Source organism: Theobroma cacao, chromosome 4, assembly GCF_000208745.1.
Source record: "Theobroma cacao cultivar B97-61/B2 chromosome 4, Criollo_cocoa_genome_V2, whole genome shotgun sequence".
Taxonomy (NCBI): Eukaryota; Viridiplantae; Streptophyta; class Magnoliopsida; order Malvales; family Malvaceae; genus Theobroma; species Theobroma cacao.
In genome coordinates this window covers 1,507,825-1,520,583 of record NC_030853.1, presented here as the reverse complement: position 1 = coordinate 1,520,583, position 12,759 = coordinate 1,507,825, and the positions used below count along the sequence as shown (strand labels likewise).

At 31.3% G+C, this 12,759-nt stretch overlaps 2 protein-coding genes across 2 annotated transcripts; one reads left to right on the top strand and one right to left on the bottom strand.

Annotated features, from left to right (window-relative positions):
* Positions 4,561 to 7,216, bottom strand: LOC18600901 (pentatricopeptide repeat-containing protein At3g46610). The gene is made up of 2 exons (XM_018120383.1): positions 7,013 to 7,216; positions 4,561 to 6,917 (listed from the first exon to the last, which is right to left on the bottom strand). The coding sequence occupies exon 2, from the start codon at positions 6,898 to 6,900 to the stop codon at positions 4,675 to 4,677; it is 2,226 nt and encodes a 741-aa protein (XP_017975872.1). The 5' UTR covers positions 6,901 to 6,917; positions 7,013 to 7,216; the 3' UTR covers positions 4,561 to 4,674.
* On the top strand, positions 11,530 to 12,520 carry LOC18600900 (BAG family molecular chaperone regulator 2). Its single transcript, XM_007031629.2, has 2 exons — positions 11,530 to 11,960; positions 12,077 to 12,520. The coding sequence occupies exons 1-2, from the start codon at positions 11,702 to 11,704 to the stop codon at positions 12,301 to 12,303; spliced, it is 486 nt and encodes a 161-aa protein (XP_007031691.2). The 5' UTR covers positions 11,530 to 11,701; the 3' UTR covers positions 12,304 to 12,520.

Here is a 12,759-nt window from a genome sequence, read left to right as displayed (position 1 = left end):
TTACCTAATTATTTAGTATTTAGATTTTGAATGATGACTAATTTATCGAAGTCCAAAATTTTCATTAAAATAAATAAAAATATATATTTTTTATTTGGAAAGAGAACTCGATTTCTTTACGTTCGCTATTTGAATACAGAATCACGTAATTACATCAAATATTCGGATGTAATTTATATTTATAATTGAATAAATTAAAAATAATTTTTTTGAAAAATAAAAAATATTCTTAATAAATCATAAACATAATAATTAATTAATATTTATTAAGTCTTGCTCTACCTAACAAAAGTAACTCATTTTGTTTTTTTTATAATTTAAATACGAGATTTTTATAATAAATTTTAAAATTTTAATCAATTAAAATGTTTTTAAAAAACAAAAATATAAATAATTTTTACAATAATAATAACAACAGAGTAATTTTTTTTAGTATGCAGAATTCAAGATAGATAATTTGTTGAATTTTTTAAATATTGAAAAATGTATCATATTTTATAAATATTATGTATTCAAGATTAATATCAATCAAGTATTACTAGTAAGATTCAAACTTAAAACGATTTATGTTGAGACAAATGAACTTACAAATTAAGCTAATTAAAGAGTTTTTATAATGGTTTTTTTTATAATGATCCACTAGTGATTACAAGAATTTTTTTAAATAGCAATTTAGCTAATTTTAGTAAATACTTATAAACGCTCGTTAATTAATCAGCTTTATTTTAAAACTCGAACTCTTTTCTATGAGTGAAAAATGTGAAAAAAAATAATTATATGCAAAACATGTTACAAAGAGGAATTTTGTAAGTTATATCACTTTATGCCATCATTGATACTTTTCTTTTTTTATTGACACATTAAATTTTAAAAAAAATTTCTTTCAATTTAAAAAGAAGAAAAAAAAAGGGAGTTAAGGCAAAGTTAAAGCACATGTACTCTATTTTATGCATGATTTTGAAAGTTCTAAGACAAATTGCAATTAAACTTGATCCACAAAGTTTTGATTTCAATCTAATTTTGAGAATAATCAAATTTTTTTAATTAAAATTAACATAAAATGTCAGTCAAAGAATATTCAGCCTAATTTAGGGAATTGATAAAAATAACCCATAATTTGACCTTTCTAGTTGGAAAGTTGGGAGGCATCTTAGGTTGGGATTAAGGGTGGTTATTTCAGTTAGTTCGATTTTGAATATCTAATAATTAAATTAACTAAATTCATATTTAAAAATAATCGAAATCAAATCGAATTATACAAATAATTGAACTAATCGAAACTAAACTAATTCAGTTAGTTCAATTCAGTTTCCAAAAACTGAACTTTGACAATTTTTTTTTGTTTGTATATATTTATTTATGTAGTATTTTTTTAATAAATTAATACTATAAAAATATTAAAAATAATAATAATAAATAAGGTGAATACTCATATAATTAAAGAGGAACTAAAGAGGAGAAGATATTAGATTTAAGATTTATTTTTCATGCAAAATCTCTATAATACTCTTACTTAAATTCGGTTAATTAGGTTAGAAATTTTTTTAATCGAAATCGAACCAAATTAATTTTAATAATTAAATTATTTAAAAAATTAAACTAACCGAATTGAAAAAATCAAACTCATTTCACTTTAGTTTGATTGTTTGGTTTGATTTACATTTGTTCAGCCTTAATTGAAATTATTATATATATATATTAATATAAATTATAAATGTGACAAGTGGTCCACTCTTTTCTTTTCTTTTTTGCTTTCTCAGGTGAGTAGGATTCCTTCATTCATTATTTTATTGCTATATTATAATAATTGATAGGAAAACAAAAAGTAACAACTACTGTTTACTCTATCCCATCCTACAAAAAGTGGCATCTTACTCTCATTTATCTAGGTATGATACTTTTAAAATTAATTAAAATATTATATTATAATAATTTTTTATATTAAATATAATAGTTATAATTAATTAAATTTTTTTTATCTTTTGTAAGTAATTAATATGATAATTTTAATATATTTAAAAAATGTTAGTTAATATAATAACTTTAAATAGCACTTTTAAGGTACTTGTTATCAAATTTCTTGATTTTGTAATATTGATCTACTTAACACAAAAAAAAAAAAATTAAGGCAAGCTAGAAGGCATTTTTAAGGTTAATTAAAATATTATTATAATAATATTCTTGTGTTAAATACATTAATTGGCAATTAATTTGATGATTTCTAATACATTGGAAGAAGATATTACCTATTATAAAAACTTAAAAAAATCATTATCACTCATAATTAATTAAATTATTATATTATTAAATACACTACCAATAAAAGTGTAGAGATTATAAGCATGTTTAGCTTTTGTTGCATGTTTATTTGGCTATTAATTATAAAAAAATATTTAAGCGTGAAGTTAATATATTTTGTTAAATGAATGCATGACAAAAATATGTATCTTGTGGATCTTTTTTATTCTTTCCCTAATTGTTCATAAAAGCATAATTATTTTGTTAATTTGAATGATTGGTTTAGTCGATACCAAGGTTTCAATTGAATTATGTTGAAAGGAAAGAATAATGTTGGAATGTTGGGACCATTAGGGCAAATAAGTTATAAGATTATTGATTAAGAATAACTTATAATATAAGATACAACTTAATATTATTTAACTTGATTTCATTAATAGAATATCATTTTTCACGATAAAATCATTTCCACTGTAAAATAGACAATTTTCCATTTTTTTTATTTATATTAAAGTGCCAAATGACGTCATTTTGGCCAAAGGGCCAAGAGCCAAAAATAAAAGATGAGTAGGAAAGGTTGATGAAATTAATTAGGGGGTTACATATGTAATTTCCTCTCTTGTATTAATAATAATAAAAAAAGAATATAGGGGTCGGTTATTTGATCAATGTCGAGGGAAGAATTCCTCAATCAAGCTAATCAACCAACTCATCAATCGAACCGATTGATCGAATCATTTTTGGTCGAAACCATCAGTTAGGCGGTTTTCAACTGCATGGATGCCCAATTCTAGTAAAAACACATTTGATGTTCATAAAATATTATTAAAATCAAAATTCAAAATCATGTGTAAAATAATTATAAAAAATTTATAAATAAAAATAATATATTTTAATATTAAAAATTATTATTTATAATTACATATTTTAAAATCATTATATAAACTTATGACGAGTTTTATTATTAGAATTTGATTATAAAATATCTTAATTTTACTTAATAAAATCAAATAAAATAAAACATCCGACTATAAGATATTTATGAACATCGCTACTCTTCCTGCTTTGCTATTGTCAATCATTTCTTTTTCTTCAGAAGGTCTAAATTTATACACCAAAAGCCTTCCGTCACGTAAACACTTGCTAGGTAATTTGATTTGACATCCCAAATTAGCAACAACATGAACTTTGGCTTCTCAGACAATCCTTTCCCACTATGAACACTTTCGCACTTTCAAGAATACTAAAGGTGTGGGCATGGAAAGGTGGGAAATAGGGATAAAGATTCCATGTTCCACCAAGGAAATTTCCCAACCCGAAGAAGGTTGGAAGTTGTAACCATGAATACACAAGGTGCAGTTTGGATTTTCAAGCAAGGCATAACGATTATCTATAATGTTTTCAATGCTTTTTAAACTCTTCTAAGATAGATTCTAGCATTTCATTGGAAATTCATCTGCATACAAGATACGTAATTCCCACATGTATGGGTGTGTGCTTGGTAGGAAAGAAACGTGAACGAAAAAAATAATTTTCTTTCCCTCCGTCTTTGGTAGAATGGGAGAAAAAAAAAATAATTACATGAAAAATAAAAATATTATATAATCATATCATTTTATCATATCAGTATGTCATGTTATAATTATTATAAAATATCAAAAATATCAACAATTACGTGACATAAAAAATGATAAGAAACATAATTAATTAACTGTTAATAATAAAAATCATTTTTTTTTTCACCTATGACCTTCCATCCTCTCACTTTTCCACCCTACCCAACAAAGCCTAGATGTGAAAATGGTAATTGCAAATAAACTTTATTAAGGTTTAGATAGAGGAGGTTTTTATTTGCCTTATCCAACAACTTTATCATTGTGCTTTTTGATGCTAATGCTAATGAGTTGTACATCCCTCCCATTCCCATACCTAAAAAAGTAAAACTTTATGTGACTGTTGTAGAGAATACCAGATATCAGCACTAGAACTTTTGGCCTTAAAATAATCACAAAGATTCCTGCTCCCAGAGATAATGCTTTTAAATATTCTGATTTTTCTTTGACATTTTGCATCACTTGCACTTTTATTTTGTTGATTACAGACAATTATGACATTTATTTCAGTTGCACTTCCATTAATTAATATCCTGACCCCATTGCTTCAATGGCAGGCAACATCCGCACACTGGCTGGAATCCTTTGTCTGAGTGTCACCTTTTAGTTGAGTCCTGAATGGATGCAATCTTTATTTAATGCAAATCCCATCATCAGACTCATAAAGGGGTAAATTGCAAAAGTTAGAAGCAGATAAGATGATGCCATCTTTTCTTAATGCAAATAGGAGCTGTAAATTGCTGTATTTCATTCTGGTTTTTAAAGCTAATAATCCAAATGTACAAGCATGTAAAAGTTTCAGTTGTAGACGGTAGCTAAATGCTTATTGGTCTCCTCCTTTCTTTGGGATGTAAATTTCCTTCCTATCAAATGGTTTACTTCTTCGAGGAACATCGGCTAAGTTACAGAATTCAGTCAAAGTTTTCCTAATTTGAACTTTCTTCTTCTTGTCCGGTGGCCTGGGTCCCAAAACACTTAAGTCAGTAGTTGCTCCATAGACTTGAGATGACTGCACAACAGCATCATAAGCCTTTGAGGAGAGGTTAAGGCCCTCATTATGAGCTCTCAAGTACAACTCATACGCAAGCCTTGGTTTACCATCCTTTGCCAGAGCCTCAATCAGCATCTGATAAGTGATCTCATTTGGTGAGATGTTCTGGACTTTCATCCGGTGAAACCATTCATATGCTGCGCTGCTCATGCCACTCCGAGCACAACCACTAATAATTGCATTGTATGTGACAACTGTTGGCTCAATGCCAGATGATGCCATCTCTTGAAAGACTGCATTAACCATTCTAAAATTTCCTTTTCCAGTGACAATTGAAGCCATGATTGTGTAGGCATACAAGTTGGGTTTAACACCAACCTTTATCATATGATCCCACACCCTGAGGGCCTCATCATAGAGTTTACCCTTTTCAAGGGCACTGAGCAATGCACCATATGAGATGATGGTGGGCTTTTCTCCTTGCTCCACCATTCTCCTAAATATCTGCACAGCAGCAGTAGTTTCTGAAGCCTTGGAACATGCCACAAGCACTGCATTCCACTCCCTACTGCCGGGTTTAAGGCCTTTGTCTTCCATCTTATTAAGCAACCTAACACCCCATCTCCATATTCCTCTTTTCCTGGCTGCTGTAAGTAATATATTAAAGTGAGACATGACCAATTCATATGACAAGTTATTAGGACTTGGTCCTTTGTCCAATAATTCCTCATAAACCTCCAAAGCAGCCCACCACTTCTTAGCCTTCCCCATTAGCCAAATCAGATGGTTACACACAGATAAGCTTATTTCAGAATGCCTTTCTCTAATCCTGCTGTACAGTTCTTTGGCAACGACATAATGTTCTTCACAGGTACAAGCCCATATAATACGCTCATAATCTTCCTTACTAAGTTTAAGCCCAGCATTGTCCATATCTCTCAGGAGTTTCAGCACATTGGTACTTAAGTTTTCATCCTTAACAAGCCATCGTCGCATGACTTGTTGGCAAATGCGAACTGTGAAATTCTCAAGCTTAACAAATTCGTATTCCCAATTTTCATCAGCATCTTTTCCTATGTCTCCTTTCACATATTTTTCTCTTAATTCAATAAAGAACTTCAGTGCTCCATTTCCATCTTCCATTCTTCGATAAGCCAACAAGGCAGTAGAATAGGACACTGGTGATGGACTGAAGCCCTTTTCCTGAATTTCTTCAAGAACATTAAGGGCCTTTGTAGCTTCTCCTTGCTCTAAAAAAATAGCCATCAAAACATTGTAAGTAACAATATTAGGAATAACCCCCTCCTCTTCCATATCCTTCAAGATTTTCTCCATTTCCCTAAATTGTTTAGAGTGTTTCACAGCACCCAATAAGCTGTTGTATATAAAAAGGTTAGGGCCAACACTACCACCACTTTCATTCTTCTTTCTTTTGAGCCACTCAACAAGAGCCATTGCAGCATCCATGTAATTGTCCCTCCCAAAACCTTTAATCATGCTTGAATGTACCTGAAGGGGCAACTCATCCATATCTTTAAGAACCTTTTCTATGTCATCTGCAGTTTTAGCAAACTGTAAACTAGAAGCCAATGCTCGAACATCAAGCCTTGCACTCTCCTCCAACTCAACTTCCCCCTCACTACTAGCATCCATTTCCTCATTTTTATCTTCACTGCCATTATCACCATCCCTTGAATGTGATTCTTCTCTCTCAAGTTCATTCCCAATTTCTTGCTGCTCCAATGCCCAAGCTAATGCAACCAACCCACGAGAAGAACCTCTCTTTGGCTCACAAAAGAGAACAACTTTCAATTCAGAGTACCAACAGAGAAATCCACATCTCAAGCTACAATTCAAGTTCCTATAACAAGTCCCACTCCGACTAAACCTTGAATAGCTTGAAAGTAATAAGAAACTAGGACCTCTACTCTCAGCAAGACTCCATTTTTTTCTGCTGCTAGGTTTAGTAGATGCAAAACAAGAAGAACCAAGCTCAAAATCCAAATGGGGCACTACCAAAGAGCCAACATTTAATGGCCAGATACTTAAAGCTTGCATTTTTACACAAAATTGACCTAAAATAAGAAATGCTTAGAGTTAAAAAAATTCAATGGAAAAGCAAGGAAACATCTTACTACAATCTCATGATAGATTCCTCACTGCTCCTTACAGAGAAGTGCCCACTGACTTCAGTTCTGAACTGACTGCAGCTTCTACAAATTGACATAAAATTGGAAACATTCCTTGACAAATGCAATCTTTATCTGAAGAGCAAGGCTAAAACTTGAGAGAGAAGGAAAGCTTTGCCAGTTTTAAGTTTGCTCTGTTCTTGCTGTGGTCTCTTCACAGCCATTCAATCGCAAGGAGAGCTAGAGAGGTGAGGCAGGCCAAAAATCAATGAGCAAACTACGTCGTTTTTTATTTTTTTCTGTCAGCTTAATGGACCATGGTCCAATCAGCCTAAGCTTTGTTTAGATTGGGCTTCATCTTCCCACGCTTGATACTCCAAATCTAAGCCCAAAAGCCCCCAAAAAAGTATCTAGCTTAGAACATCTTAATAATATCATTATGACTTAATATTAACTATTTAAAAAATTTTAAATAAATCTTTATTTTTTTATTATATTTAATTAAATCTTCATGTTTTTATTTTGAATCAAATAAATTTTTATGACTAATGATTGATTAATTATCATTAGTTAAAATATCATGTGTCATTTTACATCTACATGATATTGATGTGAAGAGTGAAAAATATCAAATTAATATATCACATCATTATCAATTATCATATGTTAACATGTTACGTCAGCATCACTCTGCATAACATGATAAATGCAATTTTAACTAAGTCAATTACTAGCTATAATGACTTATTTAATTCAAAACAAAAGTATAAATGCTTTTTTGACTCAAAATAAATATACAAAGATTTTATTGAATACAACAAAAGCATAAGAACTTATCTAAATTTTTCTAAATAGTTTAGGGGCTTTTTTAAATATTATACCTATTATTATGCAATGATGTGGGTTTTTCGTTTCCTTCCTTCCTTGTTTCCTTTCTTTTATTTTTTCCCTTGAAACTCTAAATTCAAGTCTTACTGCAGCATAACATATACAACATGTAATGCTCCCAATCCCACCTAAAAGTTTCATGAATGAATTATGATATAGATTTAGAGATTTGAATTTATGCTCGTGAGATGGTTTTTGAAAACAAAATCATAAAACTTTTTAAATCAAAATACATAATATGCACATGAACATTTAATTTATTAATTAGCATATAATCTCTTATTTAAAGAACATGATTAAAATTCTCTGTTCTTTAGAGTTCATGATCGGTCTCTATAATAGATACAAGAGCCCTTGGTTTCGTAAGAATCCACCTTTTATGAGTCAAACCATGGACCATACTTTTCGGTGTGGGTTTCAATACAAAATATTGCAAAAGATTATCTCAAATATTGTAGTCCACGTAAATCTATAAATAAAACTTTTTTGAATAATAGAACCAATAATATTTAGTATTTTCTGTGCTTTTAGATACACATTTGGTGTTGTTATATAATATATAACATTGTTATCATATGAAATTTTCTATAAACCAAAACAACTGAACTTAAAACTTGTTTTAGAAAGACATAGATATAGATACAAGGTTAAATAATTGGTCATCAACATGCATTCTCATAATTCTTAGTTGGGTCTTGGCAATGCTACAAAGGAATAATCTTCATTGGTTACTATCATTACATTCTCTTACGAATTACTCCACATTTTAGCTCTAGATTCTAGAGAAGGTTCTTGGAGCCATTAATTAATTCTGTCTTCCCTGGTAGATCAGGCCTAAGGAAGATACATATGTTGGATATTGAGAATCTCCATAACTCCAAAAAAAACAAAAAGAAAAAGAGCTTGAATTATTTTTCATTATCAATGAAATCACACACAGAAGAGGACAATGGACCATCATGTTTTTTCTTTTACTATGATTAAGAGCAAGAAACAAGAATGGAATCATATCTGTTTTTGTAATTTCAAAAAGATCATTAACAACTCTACAAGTTGCTATGTAGCCATGCATGTAACTCCATGATTGGGCTTTGAAGATCACTTTCATGAGCATAAAATCTCTGGCTACATCTTTGGGTTGGGAATGCCAACAAGAAGCAAATCTTGGAGGGGTGTCAAAGTATCTATCTTGTGCTTGCATTTCACTTTTCGTGGGCATGCCTTGCCTGCCTTGCTATTATATCTTCACATGTTCCTAGCGAAGGGTAACCCATTTTTAACTATTATACATGTAATCTCTAGGTGAAGTTATATTTCTTTTTACTAGAAATCCCAAAAGCTTGGAGCGATCAACAATGTCTAGAAGATCCCACAATATAAATTATTAACACAATTAAGACATCAAGTTCGATAAATACGACAAATTAACGTATTGTTAATTAAGGAATGTAAAATTCAAAAAATAAGTTAGATATGATCAAATTTGAACTTAAAATTACTAGACTTTTAACACTTTTTGGTTTGATTTTTTACCTTCCCTTTCTATTCTTTGGAGGAGGTGATCATTAATTTTAGTTTGAATGAATTTTTGGGAGATCTTGGATTCAACTGAAAAAGCTTTGATGATTCATGCATGGCAAGATGAGGAATATATGTCTTTCAAATATAGGGCCCCATTCCATATGCACTTTTAGCCCCTCTGCTTGGCTTGCTCATGGCTAACCGCCACCTATGTCACTATGTCTCTTTGTTAAAACACATGTGGGGGTGTCATGTCAACTATTTCCTTTGATATGAAATAGAGTGTATGTAAGAATGAAAACTCAATCAAAGTTTGAGCAGGATTTCAATAATTAATTGTATGAATTCCATTAAATTTAGTTAAAACCCTTTGATTTTGCAAGAAATATAATTATGATCTTATATATGTTAATTGTTACCAATAACCAAGGCTTTATGGAACCTTGATCAATCAATTTCTTTAATGCTTTTAAAGGGTTGAGTTTCATTTTTTAAGCTTGCCACCCACTAAGAAAAAGTTATCATGTTTTAAGGAATCTTGTGTCTAAAATGGGATGTTTATCCCTTGATTTAATGAGAGCTTCAGTTTAATGCTTATAAAATTTAATAACTTAGAAGCATTCATTGAGTTGAGACTTTTGAGAGGGAGGGAGAGAAAGAGAGAGAGTATCCATCTCTCCCACATGGGTTGATACATATAAAATAGCTAACCACCCACAGAAAAAGTAAACCCCCCAAAGACATCTCAAAGGACAAGACCCACCTAACTAACCTAACTAAACCATAAAATAACAAGTTAGAAAGTGAAGACAAACACCTTTGCTTCCTTTCTTTTATGCAACATATATTCCATCAAATAGTTGAGATCCCCACCCCTCTTGCATTTTGGGGCCTCTTTGGAAAATCTAATAAGGAGAATGAAGAACAAAAATTTGCATAATGTATTTCTTCTTTTAGGGAATGATAGGATTCAAAAACATATCATGTCAAATGACTAATATTTTAGTGAAATGACATGTGGATCGAGATTGAAGGGACATCCTCCTTCTTTCCTAAAAACCTTGGTAAGAGTCTCTAAAAATTGAGAAATGGTAAATTTATGCTATTATTTCATAAAATAATTTATATCTAAAAGGGTTTTTGGATGATGGGCTTGTGTATGATTGCTTTTACCTAGTTGTTTGTTACTAAGATGCAAAGAAGGTGGATCTTAGCAATCTTTCTTTAGTGAAGGGCTAATTGGATAATTGTGTCTCTAAGTTATTTGTTGCTGCTAATAGGAAAGAGTAAAAGCAAAGAAATAAGATATGAAAATCTTATACTCATGAGAATTTCTTTAGTTGTTGAACAACTATTTGGACATAATTTACATAAGTTATTGCTTGAGTGAGATTTCTCAATTCCAAGTCATAGCATGTAGTACTCTTAAGAAAAGTATATTTACAAATATTGAAATAAATGAAAGCTTTAATTTAATAAATTTATTATATTCGAACATTTGATTTAATGGCGAGTATAGTATATTTTGCTTGAGATTTTCGAATTAAGAAAAATTTAATGAATTTGTTGGTACCCCAAAACCATGCTTCAACAACTTGATCAAACAAATGAAGGGTTGGGTCCTCATGTATGAAATCATTACATTCTGACCTATGAGCTTCTTCCTCTCAATTTTACTTCTAGATGAAAAGATGAAGAGAATCCTTAGCTACAAAGAAATCAAAGAAAGAAATGCACGATGATAAGAAAAGGCAGTCTAAATCTCAAGTACCATTAACCTTGGAGGCAGGCTTCTCTTTCTTTCTTTTGCTTGATTCGGCCATGCCAGACAAGCCTTCTAATTTTAACAATTTTCTAAACCCGAGTCCTATCCCAATAGACATCATCAAAAGAAGTCCCAAAAATCATCAGAAAAAGAATGGAAAACCTTCCATTAAAACAGCAATATTTGCCAACCGACCACTGTTTTTGATTGTGTTTTGGCCCGCCAATCAAGCAAGCGTGTTCCATACTACCCACCCCCCATGTGCTTTAGCCCCCCGTAGAATCAGCAGACAAAGCCACGCCCATATTATACACCACGCTGTCTTCATGCCATTTGTCTATCACTTTCAGTCAGAAGTCTTAAGTCCTTTATAATTTTTTTTTTTGGCTACCCTTAGGCGGCTTGTTTTCCATTCATGTCTTCTTTTGTCCAAACCCATGCTCTCTACTATTATATAACTGGCTAAACCCCAACACCTCCCCTCCCCATTTCTAGCTTGAGCTTTGATAGAGTGATAGAGAGAGAGCTGAAAAGAACAGGAAAAAGAAAAGGAAAAATGATCAAGTTGAAGTCAAAGAGGTTTTGCAGAGGCAGCTTTAAGTTTGGTAGTGGTGGAAATGGTGGCAGTGGTAATGCAAAAGTTGCTGAAAAAGTATGTGGAAACATGAGTGAAATCAAATGGGAACTTAGGCCTGGTGGCATGCTTGTCCAAAAGAGAGAAACTGGTGGAAGTGTTGGGGAAGGGGTGATCACTGTCAGAGTCTCAACTGTTTCTCAATGGCATGATATTTCCATTGAAGCAACTTCCACTTTTGGTAACCCTTCTTTACATCTTCAATTTAGTCTTCAAAATTCTTTACTATAAATAGAACTAGATATAGTTTTCCTTCATTGGGTTAATGATGAAATTTGTGTGCCAAATTTTGTTCAGGGGAATTGAAGATGATCTTGTCATTGGTAACAAGTTTGGAGCCAAGAGAGCAAAGGCTTCTATTCAAAGGGAAAGAAAGGGAAGATGATGAATATCTACACATGGTTGGTGTTAGAGACAAAGACAAAGTGCTTTTGCTAGAAGATCCAGCAATCAAGGAAATGAAGCTTCATAAATTGGCAGGAAGCCAACAAATTGGCACTGCTTATCGCACCATAAGTGTATGACACTGATGATTAAACACTATTGTACTCTCACTAACCACCCAAAAAAAAAAAAGTAGCTAAAAAATGGTGAAGTGTTTTTTTTTATATATTTCACTCAATTAGATTAGGGACTTTGGTTGTATTAAACTACATAGTTTAATATGAAAGATGATGCATGTCCACATCATTTTGCCATAGTTTAATATGTTTATAACACAAATGTTGATTCCTAATGTAATATTTTTCCTTACTCTTAATTTTATATTAATCAGTGCACATGCGGGCGGACTGAAAAATTTATTATAATTAAGGAAAAAGAACACTTAAAGTGGAAAAATTTTAAGGAATAAGGAGCTGGCAAATGATGGGTTGTTGAGTTTAATCAGAATGCTTCAGCCAAAAGTTTGGTCCCTCTCATAGTGTCAAAATCATTTCTAGTGATTCATGTCCAAATCATTCTTAGGTTGACATTTGCAT

What these genes read in the sequence shown, in the direction of transcription:
- LOC18600901 (XM_018120383.1), bottom strand. Translation starts at nt 6,900, where the DNA reads ATGCAAGCTTTAAGTATCTGGCCATTAAATGTTGGCTCTTTGGTAGTG.
- LOC18600900 (XM_007031629.2), top strand. Translation starts at nt 11,702, where the DNA reads ATGATCAAGTTGAAGTCAAAGAGGTTTTGCAGAGGCAGCTTTAAGTTT. An exon ending in TGAAGCAACTTCCACTTTTG is followed by an intron (nt 11,961 to 12,076) that starts GTAACCCTTCTT and finishes AATTTTGTTCAG; the next exon opens with GGGAATTGAAGATGATCTTG.